Source organism: Oncorhynchus tshawytscha, linkage group LG33 (genome assembly GCF_018296145.1).
Source record: "Oncorhynchus tshawytscha isolate Ot180627B linkage group LG33, Otsh_v2.0, whole genome shotgun sequence".
NCBI classification, from domain to species: Eukaryota; Metazoa; Chordata; class Actinopteri; order Salmoniformes; family Salmonidae; genus Oncorhynchus; species Oncorhynchus tshawytscha.
Genome location: NC_056461.1, coordinates 3,877,599 through 3,897,907, shown reverse-complemented (window position 1 = coordinate 3,897,907; position 20,309 = coordinate 3,877,599). Strand labels below are relative to the sequence as shown.

The following is a 20,309-nucleotide window of genomic DNA, read 5'->3' as shown; positions in this document are numbered from 1 at the left end:
GATGTCAGAGTGATTAGAGGGACAATAGAGTGCTGAGTATCAGGCAGTTAGCAGGTTTGGTAGGCCACTAATGTCCATCAGCAGCATCAGTGCTTGGAGAAGCCTAGCTACCGTGACCATTCGGTCACGTGGAATTTGATTCGCCGGTGTGGCGGTAATACGGTCACCGCAACAGCTTTAGGTAACAGCGGTGTACGTTTGTCTACCTGTTTATTACATCAGCTGTAGATCACATGTCTGTCTGTTGGATCTCCTAAAACCTAAGTGATTACACACACTCACCTACTTGGGAGCTAACACACATTTAATTGTGAGCTGTGCACAGTGCTAGTTGAGCATTTCCCCCATCCCTTCTGGTGTGTGGGTGTTTGAGTTGAGCATTTCTGGATGTTGGTCAGCGAAGCTGGTGTTTCAGGAATAAAAATTGAAGGCCGAAATGCTGAAGACCAGAAACACTATCGGACTGAAACAAGTGTAGACAGGCAAGCGCACCGAAAGTTATCACATTGTTTGTGCATGTGTGTATGAGAGAGAAAGGAGGAGAAAGAGAGAGCGTCTGTGTGTGTGTGTGTGTGTGTGTATATCTCTGTGCCAGTGTTTACGTGCATTGCTTGTGTCTGTGGTCTGATCATATATACATTACGTGTGTGTGTGCTCACCCAGTGATGGTGAGCTAAGAGCCATGACTCCATAGTAGGAGAAGGGTCCTGTCTCAAACTTCATGTTCTCGTTTCCAGCCTCCACCTCCACTCGCCCCTGAGGAACACACACAGAGTTTCAAAGCAATTTTCACACTTTGACTTGCAGGTGCTGTGAACAAAAATTAAACCAATGAAATAAAGATACATAGCCACACACTGATGAGCAGTTTGACATACATTAACACACACACACACACACACTGATGAGCAGTTTGACATACATTAACACACACACACACACACACACACTGATGAGCAGTTTGACATACATTAACACACACACACACACACTGATGAGCAGTTTGACATACATTAACACACACACACTGATGAGCAGTTTGACATACATTAACACACACACACTGATGAGCAGTTTGACATACATTAACACACACACACATGAGTAGTTTGACATACATTAACACACACACACTGATGAGCAGTTTGACATACATTAACACACACACACTGATGAGCAGTTTGACATACATTAACACACACACACACTGATGAGCAGTTTGACATACATTAACACACACACACTGATGAGCAGTTTGACATACATTAACACACACACACACACACTGATGAGCAGTTTGACATACATTAACACACACACACACCGATGAGCAGTTTGACATACATTAACACACACACACACACACTGATGAGCAGTTTGACATACATTAACACACACACACTGATGAGCAGTTTGACATACATTAACACACACACACACACACTGATGAGCAGTTTGACATACATTAGCACACACACTGATGAGCAGTTTGACATACATTAACACACACACACACTGATGAGTAGTTTGACATACATTAACACACACACACTGATGAGCAGTTTGACATACATTAACACACACACACTGATGAGCAGTTTGACATACATTAACACACACACACTGATGAGCAGTTTGACATACATTAACACACACACACACACTGATGAGCAGTTTGACATACATTAACACACACACACACACACTGATGAGCAGTTTGACATACATTAACACACACACACTGATGAGTAGTTTGACATACATTAACACACACACACTGATGAGCAGTTTGACATACATTAACACACACACACACTGATGAGCAGTTTGACATACATTAACACACACACACACACTGATGAGCAGTTTGACATACATTAACACACACACACTGATGAGCAGTTTGACATACATTAACACACACACACTGATGAGCAGTTTGACATACATTAACACACACACACACCGATGAGCAGTTTGACATACATTAACACACACACACTGATGAGCAGTTTGACATACATTAACACACACACACTGATGAGCAGTTTGACATACATTAACACACACACACTGATGAGCAGTTTGACATACATTAACACACACACACACACACTGATGAGCAGTTTGACATACATTAACACACACACACACACTGATGAGCAGTTTGACATACATTAACACACACACACTGATGAGTAGTTTGACATACATTAACACACACACACTGATGAGCAGTTTGACATACATTAACACACACACACACTGATGAGCAGTTTGACATACATTAACACACACACACACACACTGATGAGCAGTTTGACATACATTAACACACACACACTGATGAGCAGTTTGACATACATTAACACACACACACAGATGAGCAGTTTGACATACATTAACACACACACACACCGATGAGCAGTTTGACATACATTAACACACACACACACTGATGAGCAGTTTGACATACATTAACACACACACACTGATGAGCAGTTTGACATACATTAACACACACACACTGATGAGCAGTTTGACATACATTAACACACACACACTGATGAGCAGTTTGACATACATTAACACACACACACACTGATGAGCAGTTTGACATACATTAACACACACACACACACACACTGATGAGCAGTTTGACATACATTAACACACACACACTGATGAGCAGTTTGACATACATTAACACACACACACTGATGAGCAGTTTGACATACATTAACACACACACACTGATGAGCAGTTTGACATACATTAACACACACACACTGATGAGCAGTTTGACATACATTAACACACACACACACTGATGAGCAGTTTGACATACATTAACACACACACACACTGATGAGCAGTTTGACATACATTAACACACACACACTGATGAGCAGTTTGACATACATTAACACACACTGATGAGCAGTTTGACATACATTAACACACACACACTGATGAGCAGTTTGACATACATTAACACACACACACACACACTGATGAGCAGTTTGACATACATTAACACACACACACACTGATGAGCAGTTTGACATACATTAACACACACTGATGAGCAGTTTGACATACATTAACACACACTGATGAGCAGTTTGACATACATTAACACACACACACTGATGAGCAGTTTGACATACATTAACACACACACACACCGATGAGCAGTTTGACATACATTAACACACACACACACACACGATGAGCAGTTTGACATACATTAACACACACACTGATGAGCAGTTTGACATACATTAACACACACACACACCGATGAGCAGTTTGACATACATTAACACACACACTGATGAGCAGTTTGACATACATTAACACACACACACACACGATGAGCAGTTTGACATACATTAACACACACACACACTGATGAGCAGTTTGACATACATTAACACACACACACTGATGAGCAGTTTGACATACATTAACACACACTGATGAGCAGTTTGACATACATTAACACACACACACTGATGAGCAGTTTGACATACATTAACACACACACACACCGATGAGCAGTTTGACATACATTAACACACACTGATGAGCAGTTTGACATACATTAGCACACACACACTGATGAGCAGTTTGACATACATTAACACACACACACACACTGATGAGCAGTTTGACATACATTAACACACACACACACTGATGAGCAGTTTGACATACATTAACACACACTGATGAGCAGTTTGACATACATTAACACACACACACTGATGAGCAGTTTGACATACATTAACACACACTGATGAGCAGTTTGACATACATTAACACACACACACTGATGAGCAGTTTGACATACATTAACACACACACACACACACACTGATGAGCAGTTTGACATACATTAACACACACACACACTGATGAGCAGTTTGACATACATTAACACACTGATGAGCAGTTTGACATACATTAACACACACTGATGAGCAGTTTGACATACATTAACACACACACACTGATGAGCAGTTTGACATACATTAACACACACACACACCGATGAGCAGTTTGACATACATTAACACACACACACACACCGATGAGCAGTTTGACATACATTAACACACACACTGATGAGCAGTTTGACATACATTAACACACACACACACCGATGAGCAGTTTGACATACATTAACACACACACTGATGAGCAGTTTGACATACATTAACACACACACACACCGATGAGCAGTTTGACATACATTAACACACACACACACTGATGAGCAGTTTGACATACATTAACACACACACACTGATGAGCAGTTTGACATACATTAACACACACACACTGATGAGCAGTTTGACATACATTAACACACACACACACCGATGAGCAGTTTGACATACATTAACACACACTGATGAGCAGTTTGACATACATTAGCACACACACACTGATGAGCAGTTTGACATACATTAACACACACACACACACTGATGAGCAGTTTGACATACATTAACACACACACACACTGATGAGCAGTTTGACATACATTAACACACACACACACTGATGAGCAGTTTGACATACATTAACACACACACACACACACACACTGATGAGCAGTTTGACATACATTAACACACACACACTGATGAGTAGTTTGACATACATTAACACACACCGATGAGCAGTTTGACATACATTAACACACACACACTGATGAGCAGTTTGACATACATTAACACACACACACTGATGAGCAGTTTGACATACATTAACACACACACACACTGATGAGCAGTTTGACATACATTAACACACACCGATGAGCAGTTTGACATACATTAACACACACACACACTGATGAGCAGTTTGACATACATTAACACACACACACACACTGATGAGCAGTTTGACATACATTAACACACACACACCGATGAGCAGTTTGACATACATTAACACACACACACTGATGAGCAGTTTGACATACATTAACACACACACACACTGATGAGCAGTTTGACATACATTAACACACACACACACTGATGAGCAGTTTGACATACATTAACACACACACACCGATGAGCAGTTTGACATACATTAACACACACACACACTGATGAGCAGTTTGACATACATTAACACACACACACTGATGAGCAGTTTGACATACATTAACACACACACACACTGATGAGCAGTTTGACATACATTAACACACACACACTGATGAGCAGTTTGCACAATAAAACAGCAAGAGTATTCATCAGTGTGTGGGTATTTACCTTTATTTCACATACACACAGATCTGTCGGACAAAGTAAACACACAGAGATGCAGCGTTTCTACTGCTTCAGTGGTGTTGTCTCTTCTATCTACTGTGTTTCCACATTCTACTTTTTAGAGTATGCTGTGTTAGCACTGATCTAGCCCCAAAGGCCCGAATCTTAACTCCATTGACATCAATGCACGATTTTATGCAGTCGTCAAGTTACGCCTGATCATCTGACCAGGAATATTATGATTCTATTTCTACTGCTAATGTTGTCTGATCTATCTGCTACGTTTCTATGACTGAGCCTTCCTACCAAGGTAAAAGAGAACCCTGGCGGTCTCATCAATATTATATCACAGTGCAGGTGTGCATGCTGAGGTTCCAGTGTCTCTCTCACACAGTCTAATGTCAATGTGCCCTGGCAAAACACATCCCAATAACCCCAACCGAACCTTCGTGAATGGTGAAACCAAATCAAATCAAATCAAATTTTATTTGTCACATACACATGGTTAGCAGATGTTAATGCGAGTGTAGCGAAATGCTTGTGCTTCTAGTTCCGACAATGCAGTAATAACGAGCAGGTAATCTAACTAACAATTCAAAAAAAAAAAAAACTACTGTCATACACAGTGTAAGGGGATAAAGAATATGTACATAAGGATATATGAATGAGTGATGGTACAGAGCAGCATAGGCAAGATACAGTAGATGATATCGAGTACAGTATATACATATGAGATAAGTATGTAAACCAAGTGGCATAGTTAAAGTGGCTAGTGATACATGTATTACATAAGGATGCAGTCGATGATATAGAGTACAGTATCAACGTATGCATATGAGATGAACAATGTAGGGTAAGTAACATTATATAAGGTAGCATTGTTTAAAGTGGCTAGTGATATATTTACATCATTTCCCATCAATTCCCATGATTAAAGTGGCTGGAGTAGAGTCAGTGTCATTGATAGTGTGTTGGCAGTAGCCACTCAATGTTAGTGGTGGCTGTTTAACAGTCTGATGGCCTTGAGATAGAAGCTGTTTTTCAGTCTCTCGGTCCCAGCTTTGATGCACCTGTACTGACCTCGCCTTCTGGATGGCAGCGGGGTGAACAGGCAGTGGCTCGGGTGGTTGATGTCCTTGATGATCTTTATGGCCTTCCTGTAGCATCGGGTGGTGTAGGTGTCCTGGAGGGCAGGTAGTTTGCCCCCGGTGATGCGTTGTGCAGACCTCACTACCCTCTGGAGAGCCTTACGGTTGAGGGCGGTGCAGTTGCCATACCAGGCGGTGATACAGCCCGCCAGGATGCTCTCGATTGTGCATCTGTAGAAGTTTGTGAGTGCTTTTGGTGACAAGCCGAATTTCTTCAGCCTCCTGAGGTTGAAGAGGCGCTGCTGCGCCTTCCTCACGATGCTGTCTGTGTGAGTGGACCAATTCAGATTGTCTGTGATGTGTATGCCGAGGAACTTAAAACTTGCTACCCTCTCCACTACTGTTCCATCGATGTGGATGGGGGTGTTCCCTCTGCTGTTTCCTGAAGTCCACAATCATCTCCTTAGTTTTGTTGACGTTGAGTGTGAGGTTATTTTCCTGACACCACACTCCGAGGGCCCTCACCTCCTCCCTGTAGGCCGTCTCGTCGTTGTTGGTAATCAAGCCTACCACTGTTGTGTCGTCCGCAAACTTGATGATTGAGTTGGAGGCGTGCATGGCCACGCAGTCGTGGGTGAACAGGGAGTACAGGAGAGGGCTCAGAACGCACCCTTGTGGGGCCCCAGTGTTGAGGATCAGCGGGGAGGAGATGTTGTTGCCTACCCTCACCACCTGGGGGCGGCCCGTCAGGAAGTCCAGTACCCAGTTGCACAGGGCGGGGTCGAGACCCAGGGTCTCGAGCTTGATGACGAGCTTGGAGGGTACTATGGTGTTGAATGCCGAGCTGTAGTCGATGAACAGCATTCTCACATAGGTATTCCTCTTGTCCAGATGGGTTAGGGCAGTGTGCAGTGTGGTTGAGATTGCATCGTCTGTGGACCTATTTGGGCGGTAAGCAAATTGGAGTGGGTCAAGGGTGTCAGGTAGGGTGGAGGTGATATGGTCCTTGACTAGTCTCTCAAAGCACTTCATGATGACGGATGTGAGTGCTACGGGCGGTAGTCGTTTAGCTCAGTTACCTTAGCTTTCTTGGGAACAGGAACAATGGTGGCCCTCTTGAAGCATGTGGGAACAGCAGACTGGTATAGGGATTGATTGAATATGTCCGTAAACACACCGGCCAGCTGGTCTGCGCATGCTCTGAGGGCGCGGCTGGGGATGCCGTCTGGGCCTGCAGCCTTGCGAGGGTTAACACGTTTAAATGTCTTACTCACTTCGGCTGCAGTGAAGGAGAGACCGCATGTTTCCGTTGCAGGCCGTGTCAGTGGCACTGTATTGTCCTCAAAGCGGGCAAAAAGTTATTTAGTCTGCCTGGGAGCAAGACATCCTGGTCCGTGACTGGGCTGGGTTTCTTCCTGTAGTCCGTGATTGACTGTAGACCCTGCCACATACCTCTTGTGTCTGAGCCGTTGAATTGAGATTCTACTTTGTCTCTGTACTGGCGCTTAGCTTGTTTGATAGCCTTGCGGAGGGAATAGCTGCACTGTTTGTATTCAGCCATGTTACCAGACACCTTGCCCTGATTAAAAGCAGTGGTTCGTGCCTTCAGTTTCACACGAATGCTGCCATCAATCCACGGTTTCTGGTTAGGGAATGTTTTAATCGTTGCTATGGGAACGACATCTTCAACGCACGTTCTAATGAACTCGCACACCGTATCAGCGTATTCGTCAATGTTGTTGTCTGACGCAATACGAAACATCTCCCAGTCCACGTGATGGAAGCAGTCTTGGAGTGTGGAGTCAGCTTGGTCGGACCAGCGTTGGACAGACCTCAGCGTGGGAGCTTCTTGTTTTAGTTTCTGTCTGTAGGCAGGGATCAACAAAATGGAGTCGTGGTCAGCTTTTCCGAAAGGGGGCGGGGCAGGGCCTTATATGCGTCGCGGAAGTTAGAGTAACAATGATCCAGGGTCTTTCCACCCCTGGTTGCGCAATCGATATGCTGATAAAATTTAGGGAGTCTTGTTTTCAGATTAGCCTTGTTAAAATCCCCAGCTACAATGAATGCAGCCTCCGGATAAATCGTTTCCAGTTTGCAGAGAGTTAAATAAAGTTCGTTCAGAGCCATGATGTGTCTGCTTGGGGGATATATACGGCTGTGATTATAATCGAAGAGAATTCTCTTGGTAGATAATGCGGTCTACATTTGATTGTGAGGAATTCTAAATCAGGTGAACAGAAGGATTTGAGTTCCTGTATGTTTCTTTCATCACACCATGTCACGTTGGCCATAAGACATACGCCCCCGCCCCTCTTCTTACCAGAAAGATGTTTGTTTCTGTCGGCGCGATGCGTGGAGAAACCCGCTGGCTGCACCGCTTCGGATTGCGTCTCTCCAGTTAGCCATGTTTCCGTGAAGCAGAGAACGTTACAGTCTCTGATGTCCCTCTGGAATGCTACCCTTGCTCGGATTTCATCAACCTTGTTGTCAAGAGACTGGACATTGGCAAGAAGAATGCTAGGGAGTGGTGCACGATGTGCCCGTCTCCGGAGTCTGACCAGAAGACCGCTTCGTTTCCCTCTTTTTCTGAGTCGTTTTTTTTTTTTTTGGTCGCTGCATGTGATCCACTCGGTTACACTGGTTGTAAGGCAGAACACAGGATCCGCGTCGCGAAAAACATATTCTTGGTCGTACTGATGGTGAGTTGACGCTGATCTTATATTCAGTAGTTCTTGTCGGCTGTATGTAAAGAAACCTAAGATGACCTGGGGTACTAGTGTAAGAAATAACACGTAAAAAAACAAAAAACTGCATAGTTTCCTAGGAACGCGAAGCGAGGCGGCCATCTCTGTCGGCGCCGGAAGAGCAACTGTGCTCATGTTGCTGTACCTGTACCTGCACAGTGTCTCCTTGGGTGTCGTCAACAAAACAACACACAGAATTGTATTTTATTTATTTCCACACGGTCGGGCTTCGTCCCCTGGTATCATAAACACACATAAGACATGGAAGAATGTGTAGAATTGCAGAAAATTAGCTTTAAAACTACGAAATGTTCACACCCCTCTTGTTGGCTGTGAGAACAGTTTGGGGTCGCATGGGATGCGAGGTGGAGGTTTGTCACTACACCGATAAATGACATTATCCATTCGGGCCTTTGCCACCAAGGAAGTGTGTGACTGGACCTTCTCAAATACTTCAGATTCAGGTCAACTTTATTATCCCATGTGCTTATAAAGACGGTACACATAAAACATGAAAACACAGGAACCACACAACAGAATTCATTCAAAGTGAGAGTGCAATATGCTGTATACTCGAGGGATCAACAGACTATTATACAGCCTAATGGCTGTGGGAAAATAAAGTCCCCATATCTATCGGTTTTGATTTTCTTTTTAAGAAAGCCTTGTCCGGCTGCTGCTGTGACTGAGTTTTCAGTGAAGGGGATCTGTTCTGTAAAATGCTTTCCAAGTTTTAGGAGGTTTGTGTACAGGTTGATGGCTGATTCTTGATCGATACCAATTATCCTTCCCGCTGTCTTAACCAAGCGCTGAAGCTCGACTTGGTCTTGTTTCCAAACATGCATATCAGACCAAAAGGACAGCACACTCTGGAGGACAGATTTACAGGACATTTGTAAGATGTGGCGGTTCGACATTAAAACGGTTCAGTTTGCTTAGAAAAACATTATCTGTTGCAATTTCTTTATGTTTGCAAAGGCACAGTCCTTGCATTTCAGCTTGTCTATTTGGATTCCCAGGTACTTTTATGTGGTCACTAAAATCAGCTGATTTCCCATTGATCTTCGTAGCAGGTGGTGGAGTTTTATTTCTTCTGAAATCAATTTCAATCTCTTTCATTTTCTTAACAAATATTTCAAGGAAACTATTCAAGGAAAATTGTAATCCACTTGATCAGTAGAGAGCTGACTCCCAAAATCACCAGCTTATCCACCAGTAGGTGGTGTTGGATGGTGTTAAATGCGCTACTGAAGTCAATGAACACAATTTCACTAGGCTATTTGCCTTTTCTAAATGTTCGTAGATATTGTTCAGCTTGACCAGTAGCTCATCGTCAACACCCATAGAGGCACGGTAGGCGAATTGGTTTGGTTCTAATTGGGATGGGAGACCAGAGAGAATGAGTTTTTCAACTCCTTTCTCAAAACATTTCATTAGGTACAGATCTTTTCGGGTATTGGGACAATCAGTAGACTTTTTCCATAAGACTGGAATTCTCCCACAGAACGGTAATGCGAGCTGGTCTGCGCATGCCTGAACTGCCTTGCTGCTGACGCTGTCTGGAACATATGACTTTCGTTTGCTTTTGACACGTTGAAAGTGTTGCTTGATGTCATTCAGAGAGATCTGTACATCAACAGCTGGTATGTTGTCTATACTGTCCAAGGCCACTTCCTGCTGTGACGTAAAATCACACGTCAAACTGACTGAAACTGTTCAAATCCATTGCAAAAGCAACACAGTCACACAATGTCTCATTGGTGTGTGGCCTGTGATGGTGTGTGGCCTGTGATGGTGTGTGGCCTGTGATGGTGTGTGGCCTGTGATGGTGTGTGGCCTGTGATGGTGTGTGGCCTGTGATGGTGTGTGGCCTGTGATGGTGTGTGGCCTGTGATGGTGTGTGGCCTGTGATGGTTTGTAGCCTGTGATGGTTTGTAGCCTGTGATGGTTTGTAGCCTGTGATGGTTTGTAGCCTGTGATGGTTTGTAGCCTGTGATGGTTTGTAGCCTGTGATGGTTTGTAGCCTGTGATGGATTGTAGCCTGTGATGGTGTGTGGCCTGTGATGGTTTGTAGCCTGTGATGGTGTGTGGCCTGTGATGGTTTGTGGCCTGTGATGGTGTGTGGCCTGTGATGGTGTGTGGCCTGTGATGGTGTGTGGCCTGTGATGGTGTGTGGCCTGTGATGGTGTGTGGCCTGTGATGGTGTGTGGCCTGTGATGGTTTGTAGCCTGTGATGGTTACTGGCCTGTGATGGTTAGTAGCCTGTGATGGTTTGTAGCCTGTGATGGTTTGTAGCCCTTGCCAGACTTTCCTACTGTCCTTGAAAAGGTTTTCTAAATGTGTCTTTGTATGCTGCCTTGCACTGATTTAAACACTTGTTTTTTCTGGCAGAGGAGCTCTTTTAATTCCTGAGTTACTACCCACGGTTTATTATTGGGGAAGATGTTGACTTTCTTTTTTAGAAATAACGAGATCCTCACAGAAACGGATATCCCCTGAGACCGTATGCGCTGCCTCGTCCAGGTCATTGGTGCTGTCCGTCAGGGCCGCCCAGTCAGTGGACTCAAAACAGTCCTGGAGGGCTTCAGTAGCTGGGATGAGCTGAACCACGTTATGATCTGAACCCCCAAGATTGGGTAGCGCCTTGGAAAAATATGCACCTGGGATGTTACCATAACTGAGGTCCAGGCAGGCTTCATTTCAGGTAGGACATGTAACATATTGCTGATATGTTGGTTAAAGTTCTCCGTGGTTAGCTTTACTGCTTCAGGTGACTCTGTCTCAGCCTGGGATACAAGGTCATGAATAACATCGGCAGCTATTTGAGTGTCAGCGGAGAGGGCTATGTAAACAATAAATAGCACTGGAGTACCCCTGGTCTATGTGTTGATGTATCGTCTGTGTGTATTGTGGTAGGCTGTGGTATGTACACTTGTAGTGCCTTGCCCTTTCTCAGAAGAGATTCAAACCTGGCACAATTACACACACTGACAGCCATGCTGAAATGACTGATTACCCAGGGCCGTTTAAGACTCATCGCCCCGATCTCTTCCCCAGGGTGATCTGGGTAATCCCCCCGGTGAATCAGCATGGGGTAGTGTGTGTGTGTGTGTGTGTGTGAGGGGAGGGTTAACCTTTGCCCGACCGCCATTAAGGGAGCGGAACCCCAGGCTATGATTTAATGATGTGCTCTGTGAGGCAGTGTGTCTGTGGGCTGGACAAACATACTAGTCTAAACATTGCAGGCTTTTACAGTCTGCAGTCAGAGTGGCCTGATGCAGCATAGCGCTGACTTAAACAGGGATGTGATTCTTGTCTGAATGAGAATGATGTTCTACAGTTGAAGTCGGAAGTTTACATCCACCTTAGCAACTTACATTTAAGCTCAGTTTTTCACTATTCCTGACATTTATTCCAAGTAAAAATTCAATTTTAGCCAGTTAGGATTACCACTTTATTTTAAGAATGTGAAATGTCAGAATAATAGTAGAGAGAATGTTTTATTTCTTTCATCACATTCCCAGTGGGTCAGAAGTTTACATACACTCAATTAGCATTTGGCAGCATTGCCTTCAAATTGTTTAACTTGGGTCAAATATTTCAGGTAGCCTTCCACAAGCTTCCCACAATAAATTGGGTGAATTTTGGCCCATTGATCCTGACAGAGCTGGTGTAACTGAGTCAGGTTTGTAGGCCTCCTTGCTCACACATGCTTTTTCAGTTCTGCCCACATATTTTCTATAGGATTGAGGTCAGGGCTTTGTGATGGCCACTCCAATACTTTGACTTTGTTGTCCTTAAGCCATTTGCCACAACTTTGGAAGTATGCTTGGACTCATTTTCCATTTGGAAGACCCATTTGCAACCAAGCTTTAAATTCCTGACTGATGTCTGGAGATGTTGCTTCAATATAACCACATCATTTTCCTACCTCATGATGCCATCTATTTTGTGAAGTGCACCAGTCCCTCCTGCAGCAAAACACCCCCACAACATGATGCTGCCACCCCCGTGCTTCACGGTTGGGATGGTGTTCTTCGGCTTGCAAGCCTCCCCCTTTTTCCTCCAAACATAACAATGATCGTTATGGCCAAACAGTTCTATTTTTTGTTTCATCAGACCAGAGGACATTTGTCTAAAAGGTACGGTCTTTGTCCCTATGTGCAGTTGCAAACCGTAGTCTGGATTTGTTATGGCGGTTTTGGAGCAGTGGCCTCTTCCTTGCTGAGTGGCCTTTCAGGTTATGTTGATATAGGACTCGTTTTACTGTGGCTATAGATACTTTTGTACCGGTTTCCTCCAGCATCTTCACAAGGTCCTTTGCTGTTGTTCTGGGATTGATTTGCACTTTTCGCACCAAAGTACGTTCATCTCTAGGAGACAAAATGTGTCTCCTTCCTGAGCGGTATGATGGCTGCATGGTCCCATGGTGTTTATACTTGCGTACTATTGTTTGTACAGATGAACGTGGTACCTTTAGGCATTTGGAAATTGCTCCCAAGGATGAACCAGACTTGTGGAGGTCTACAATTTATTTTTCTGTGGTCTTGGCTGATTTCTTTTGATTTTCCCATGATGTCAAGCAAAGAGGCACTGAGTTTGAAGGTAGGCCTTGAAATATATCCACAGGTACACCTCCAATTGACTCAAATGATGTCAGTTAGCCTATCAGAAGATTCTAAAGCCATGACATCATTTTCTGGAATTTTCCAAGCTGTTTAAAGGCACAGTCAACTTAGTGTATGTAAACTTCTGACCCACTGGAATTGTGATACAGTGAATTATAAGTGAAATAATCTGTCCGTAAACAATTGTTGGAATAATGACTTGTGTCATGCACAATGTAGATGTCCTAACCGACTTGCCAAAACTATAGTTTGTTAACAAGAAATGTGTGGAGTGGTTGGAAAACGAGTTAATGACTCCAACCTAAGTGTATATAAAGTTCCGACATCAACTGTATTTTCCTCCCCTTTCCAATCCTCCCTCTCTCTCCACTCCTCTTCCCTCTTTCGGTTTCTCCTTACATAAAAGGGATCAATTAGTGAAGAGCAGGTCTGCCCCACAGCTAAGCGTCACACAAGGTCACTTGACACACACACACACACACGCACACACATGCACACCTGTAAGCACTTAAATCTGCTTTAAAAAAAACTGACTGACCTTGGGCAATTTTGTCAATAACTAATGACATAGGTTGCCCTAAGAGTTATTAGGCAGCTAAAGGTGTTTCTACCAAATATTAACTCTGGGGTGTGAAGACATACACAATCAAGACATCTTCGTCATCTTATTTTTAATTCATTTACATTTCTCTAACTTTCTTTCACTTTGAAATATGTGAAGTAGATCTGTACAAAAAAACATCAACAAATGAATCCCTTTCAGAAAAATCTGAACAGTGTACAACAAAGGGGTGTGTAGACTTTCACTAGGCTCTGTACATTGTGCTGTACACTTAAACAGCTGAAGCCAGTAGGCTGAGTCACACCAAAGGAACCACACAGCTGAGCCTAATTCACAGTCAAGAAGTCTGTGCCTGAATACCCGTACTTGCGTTTTAAATAGTAGAGATGTTGGGTATGCGAAAATAGAACAGACTTTAGAGCACGTGACATTTCAAAAATGTTTTATGCTTTTTTTGCTAGGATTTCATACATTTGGGCTTGTCATCTAGTAGAATTTTCTGCACACTATTGATAAGAGAATCGTCTTGAGACCCGCTGATAATCAGATATGGTGACGAGCTTTACCAGAATGAACGGATGGCAGGAATCAATGCAATTACGCATTAGATGATGAATTCTCAGTTTGGCTGAGTAGTAATGTTGATATTTGTTACTTACTGCATTTAGAACGTACTAAACAGTACGTAGTACGATTAGTCAAGAGTATGCAGTTTTATTAAGTAGTAGGCAAGTCAGATTTCAGACAGATTATGTTTAAAGCTGTCGGTGAGCAGTCTACGTCTCTCTGCCTAGTTAAATAAAGGTTTAATAAAAAAAGGAAACCTGTAAGAATAGAATAGATGCCACAATGTGGTATTGCAGTTCAGGTGCGTGTGCTTTTGCACACGCGTGAGTGTACCTGCAGTATGAGTACAAAGTCATTGATATACATTTGCCTCTATGCTAGATGTAGAGGTGTGTGAGAGAGAGGGAGAGCAAGAGAGAGAGAGAGTAATGGGTACCTGCAGTATGAGTATGAAGTAGTCGACAGGTTTGCCTCTCTGGTAGATGTAGTGTAGAGCGGATCGCTTGTCGCCGTCATTGAATTTGATCTCCTGGATGACATCAGGGTGCCTCAGGATCCTCAGTAACACCTTCTCAGTGACCTGACAGGGACTGAACAGACTCACCTCTGTTGGAAAGGAGAGAGGGGGTGAGGGTTGAACGGGGAGAGAGAGACACCTGGAAATCAGACTTACAGATAGCGCCTTCAATTCAGACAGATCGGTAACACTTAAAGGGTGTATGATGCATTAAGATGCATCATAAAACTGATGAGAATTCTGTCTAATCCCATTATCATCCAGACTAAATACCAGCTGTTCTGTTGATACAAATAGATTGATTTAGAGAGACCATTGATTATAAAATGTATTATAAGACATTAGGAAGGCTCATACGTGCTTATGACAGTCCACTCACCTGTAGCCAGGAAGCGATGTGCAGCCAGCATCAACTGGGGAGAGATCTTCACCTTGCACTCATTCTCCGTGTGTTTAAAAGCAGAGAAGTCACGCGTTCTCTTGTTAGGGTCCACCTTCTTTCTGTTCCGATTGTCAGCTGGAGAGAGGAGAGGGAAAACAGCAACTAACATGTTTAGCACTGACCCGTGTTGTGACGGCCCTGAATTTGTCTGAACCGCCTCAGTGCTTCTCCTCCCAAATGGGGAGCTTACCTTTTCATTTCCTATGAAACAGCCAGCATCAGCTGCACAAAAGATGGTTGACAGTGGTGGGAATGAGGAAGTGTTCAACCCTCAGTTCGGAAGCTCCTTTACTCCGTTTGTTTGTTGTATTTAACCGTTTGTTGTATTTAAAAAAGTTTGTATTGTAATCGTGTCACAATAACAACAAGGCTCAGATCTACTAATGTACATTGTTGGACTACCCATCTCCGGTGGTCTCTGCTGTTCTCCGTGGCCTTTCTGTTCTTGGCGGATTCCATTGACTGATTCCAACCGGTATTTAGTTAGTTTTATTGTCATTTACACTGTGTTTGTTTATCTGTTCAGTTGTTTATGAAGACTACTGGTAGTTCGGATAACCTTTATTGTTGTGTGAGAGTTTGAGAAGATTCTGATTGTATGATTCAAAACAAATCGTATGTCACATACGAATACAACAGGTTGACCTTAGCGCGAAATGCGCACAAGCACTTAACCAACAATTCAGTTAAGAAAAAAAGTTACCAAAATATTTACTAAATAAACTAAAGTAAAAATGAACAATATTGAGGCTATATACAGGGGGTACCGGTACCGAGTCAATGTGCGGGGGTACAGGTTAGTCAAGGTAATTTGTACATAGGGGTGAAGTAACTATGCATAGATAATAAACAGCGAGTAGTAGTAGTGTAAAAACAAAGGGAGGGGGGGTGTCAATGCAAATAGTCTGGGTGCCTATTTTATTAATTGTTTTGCAGTCTGATGGCTAGGGAGTAGAAGCTATTGAGGAACCTTTTGGACCTAGACTTGGCACTCTGGTACAGCTTGCCGTGTGGTAGCAGAGAGAACAGTCTATGACTTGGGTGAGGATCTGGAGACCCATTTTTGAGGATCTGGAGACCCATGCCAAATCTTTTCAGTCTCCTGAGGGAGAAAAGGTGTTGTCATGCCAACTTCACAACTTTCTTGGTGTGTTTGGACCATGATAGTTTTCTGGTGATGTGAACACCAAGGAACTGAAAACTCTCAACCCGCTCCACTACAGCCCATCGACATGAATGGGGGCGTGTTCGGCCCTCCTTTTCCTGTAGTTCACGATCATCTCCTTTGTCTTGTTCACGTTGAGGGAGAGGTTGTTGTCTTGGCACCACACTGCCAGGTCTCTGACCTCCTTCTCTATAGGCGGTCTCATCGTTGTTGTTGATCAGGCCTAACACTGTTGTGTCGTCAGCAAACTTGACAGTGTTGGAGTCGTGCTTGGCCACGCAGTCATGGGTGAACAGGGAGTACAGGAGGGGACTAAGCACGCACCCCTGAGGGGCCCCCATGTTGAGGATCAGCATGGCAGACGTGTTGTTGCCTACCCTTACCACCTGGGGGCGGCCGGTCAGAAAGTCCAAGATCCAGTTGCAGAGGGAGGTGTTGAGCCCTAGGGTCCTTAGCTTAGTGATGAGCTTTGTGGACACTATGGTGTTGAATGCTGAGCTGTAGTTAATGAACAGCATTCTCACATAGGTGTTCCTTTTGTCCAGGTGGGAAAGGGCTGTATGGAGTGTGATTGAGATTGCGTCATCTGTGGATCTGTTGGGCGGTATGCGAATTGAAGTGGGTCTAAGGTTTCCGGGATGACGGTGTTGAAGTGAGCCATGACCAGCCTTTCAAAGCACTTCATGGCTACCGGGCTGGCATTTCTTTAGGTCTGAGTAGGGCTGTGGCGGTCACAAAATTTCGTCAGCCGGTGACTGTCAAGCAAATAACTGTCGGCCTCACGGTAATTCATCGTTAGATAACAAACACATGTAGCATCTCCTGGCTTCCACACACCTACAAGCCACTGATGCAGACCTTTGGAATATCTACATTTTAAAAAGTCTAATAAATCCATGTAATAGAGCCTACACCTTCACAATAAATCCATGATTTATTTTAGACAGGTCTAAAGAAACATGCTATGAAGAAAATGTCTATTTCATAAGAACAGAATAGCATACTCAGAGTTGTCCTTAAGTTAGGACCTGATCTGGCGATGCCATATGATTTGAACAAAGTCACTTGAAACGCGTGAGCTGTTTATTGCGCAGGCTGTACACACTTCATCAGTCTCTCATTCACAATTTGACAAGCACTTGATAACGCCTCTAATTTTTCTGCGGTAACCCCTATGTGTGGCCGTAAAGCACCCTAAAAGAGTCCATGCCTTTTGCGGCCAGTGGCCGTTGTTCCCTTCTCCCCGAGTGCTGCATGCGCCGAAGCACCTCTCACTCACATGGCTCTGCATCACGAGATCCGGTCTTTTTCACAGGCTACAAGTGAAGACAGACACATTGGGGAGGCAACTGTGCGCGTCCTTATCCAATTCTGAGGCGCATATTGAAGATATTGGAAGAACTGTCCACATTAACTTTTGTCAGCCAATAAGATGAGTAGGCCTAACGAACAGCAAACGCACTAGCTGATGTCAATCTACTATCCACCATAGTACAAAAACCGACCCATTCTATTCTGTGCGAGAAATACATATTCCAAACGGTCTGGGACAGTTGTGGGATGCAATCCCCCCAAAATACAACCACTAGCGTCAAAAAACCTTTTTTCTCAATGAGGCTGACGCTACAGATCAGAACATTTAGCTTAAAATGTGATAAACTATTAGGCTATTTCTCCACATTATAAGCACAACAATGCACACACGGAAAACACCATCATCAAAAGTGACCGCAAATACGATTATTCATGTAATGCTCTTATTATAAATGTGCTTTTTTTATAGTGAAATCTTCCCCAAACTTGAAACTCACACCCTGCTTATGTAGGCCAGTTAGGCTCTACATGCCTTGTAAAGCAGATTAATGTGCTTCATTTGGAGAAGTTATTTGGCCACTTTAGTTGTGATACAAACATTATCAAAACATATAGGCCTATGGGCTAGGCAACATGAGGTGTGCGACTATGATTCGAAAAAGTCACAAAATAAAAGGTATTGTTTCTTATGCTGGGCATCATTCACAGGTGATAATATAAACTCAACAAAAAAAGAAACATCCCTTTTTCAGGACCCTGTCTTTCAAAGATAATTGGTAAAAATCCAAATAACTTCACAGACCTTCATTGTAAATTATTTAAAAACAGTTTCCCATGCTTGTTCAATGAACCATAAACAATTAATGAACATGCACCTGTGGAACGGTCGTTAAGACACTAACAGCTTACAGACGGTAGGCAATTAAGGTCACAGTTATGAAAACTTAGGACACTAAAGAGGCCTTTTTACTGACTCTGAAAAACACCTAAAAGAAAGATGCCTAGGGTCCCTACTCATCTGCGTGAACGTGCCTTAGGCATCCTGCAAGGAGGCATGAGGACTGCAGATGTGGCCAGGGCAATAAATTGCAATGTCCTGACTGTGAGACGCCTAAGACAGTGCTACAGGGAGACAGGACGGACAGCCGATTGTCCTCAGTGGCAGACCACGTGTAACAACACCTGCACAGGATCGGTACATCCTAACATCACACCTGCGGGACAGGTACAGGATGGCAACAACAACTGCCTGAGTTACACAAGGAACGCACAATCCCTCCATCAGTGCTCAGACTGTCCGCAATAGGCTGAGAGAGGCTGGACTGAGGGCTTGTAGGCCTGTTGTAAGGCAGGTCCTCACCAGATATCACCGGCAACAACGTCGCTTATGGGCACAAACCCATCGTTGCTGGACAAGACAGGACTGGCAAAAAGTGCACTTCACTGACGAGTCACGGTTTTGTCTCACCAGGGGTGATGGTCGGATTCCCGTTTATCGTTGAAGAAATTAGCGTTACACCAAGGCTTGTACTCTGGAGCGGGATCGATTTGGAGGTGGAGGGTCCGTCATGGTCTGGGGCGGTGTGTCACAGCATCATCGGACTGAGCTTGTTGTCATTGCAGGCAATCTCAACGCTGTGTGTCACAGCGAAGACATCCTCTTCCCTCATGTGGTACCCTTCCTGCAAGCTCATCCTGACATGACCCTCCAGCATGACAATGCCACTCCTGCATGACAATGCCACCAGCCATACTGCTCGTTCTGTGCGTGATTTCCTGCAAGACAGGAATGTCAATGTTCTGCCATGGCCAGCGAAGAGCCCAGATCTCAATCCCATTGAGCATGTCTGGGACCTGTTAGATCGGAGAGTGAGGGCTAGGGCCATTCTGCCCAGAAATGTCCAGGAATTTGCAGGTGCCTTGGTGGAAGAGTGGGGTAACATCTCACAGCAAGAACTGGCAAATCTGGTGCAGTCCATGAGGAGGAGATG

General features: G+C 43.9%; 1 protein-coding gene across 4 annotated transcripts in view; it reads right to left on the bottom strand.

The window, feature by feature from the left end:
• LOC112230769 (metal transporter CNNM4) overlaps window positions 1–20,309 on the bottom strand; it is a 36,557-nt gene that overhangs the window by 9,034 nt on the left and 7,214 nt on the right. For all 4 annotated transcript variants that reach the window (XM_042311132.1, XM_042311133.1, XM_024397047.2 and 1 more), the window contains exons 3-5: window positions 15,777–15,914; window positions 15,317–15,486; window positions 660–756 (exon numbers count right to left, since the gene is read on the bottom strand). In XM_042311132.1, the coding sequence (XP_042167066.1) occupies window positions 660–756; window positions 15,317–15,486; window positions 15,777–15,914 (405 nt within the window). The remainder of the gene's footprint in view (window positions 1–659; window positions 757–15,316; window positions 15,487–15,776; window positions 15,915–20,309) is intronic.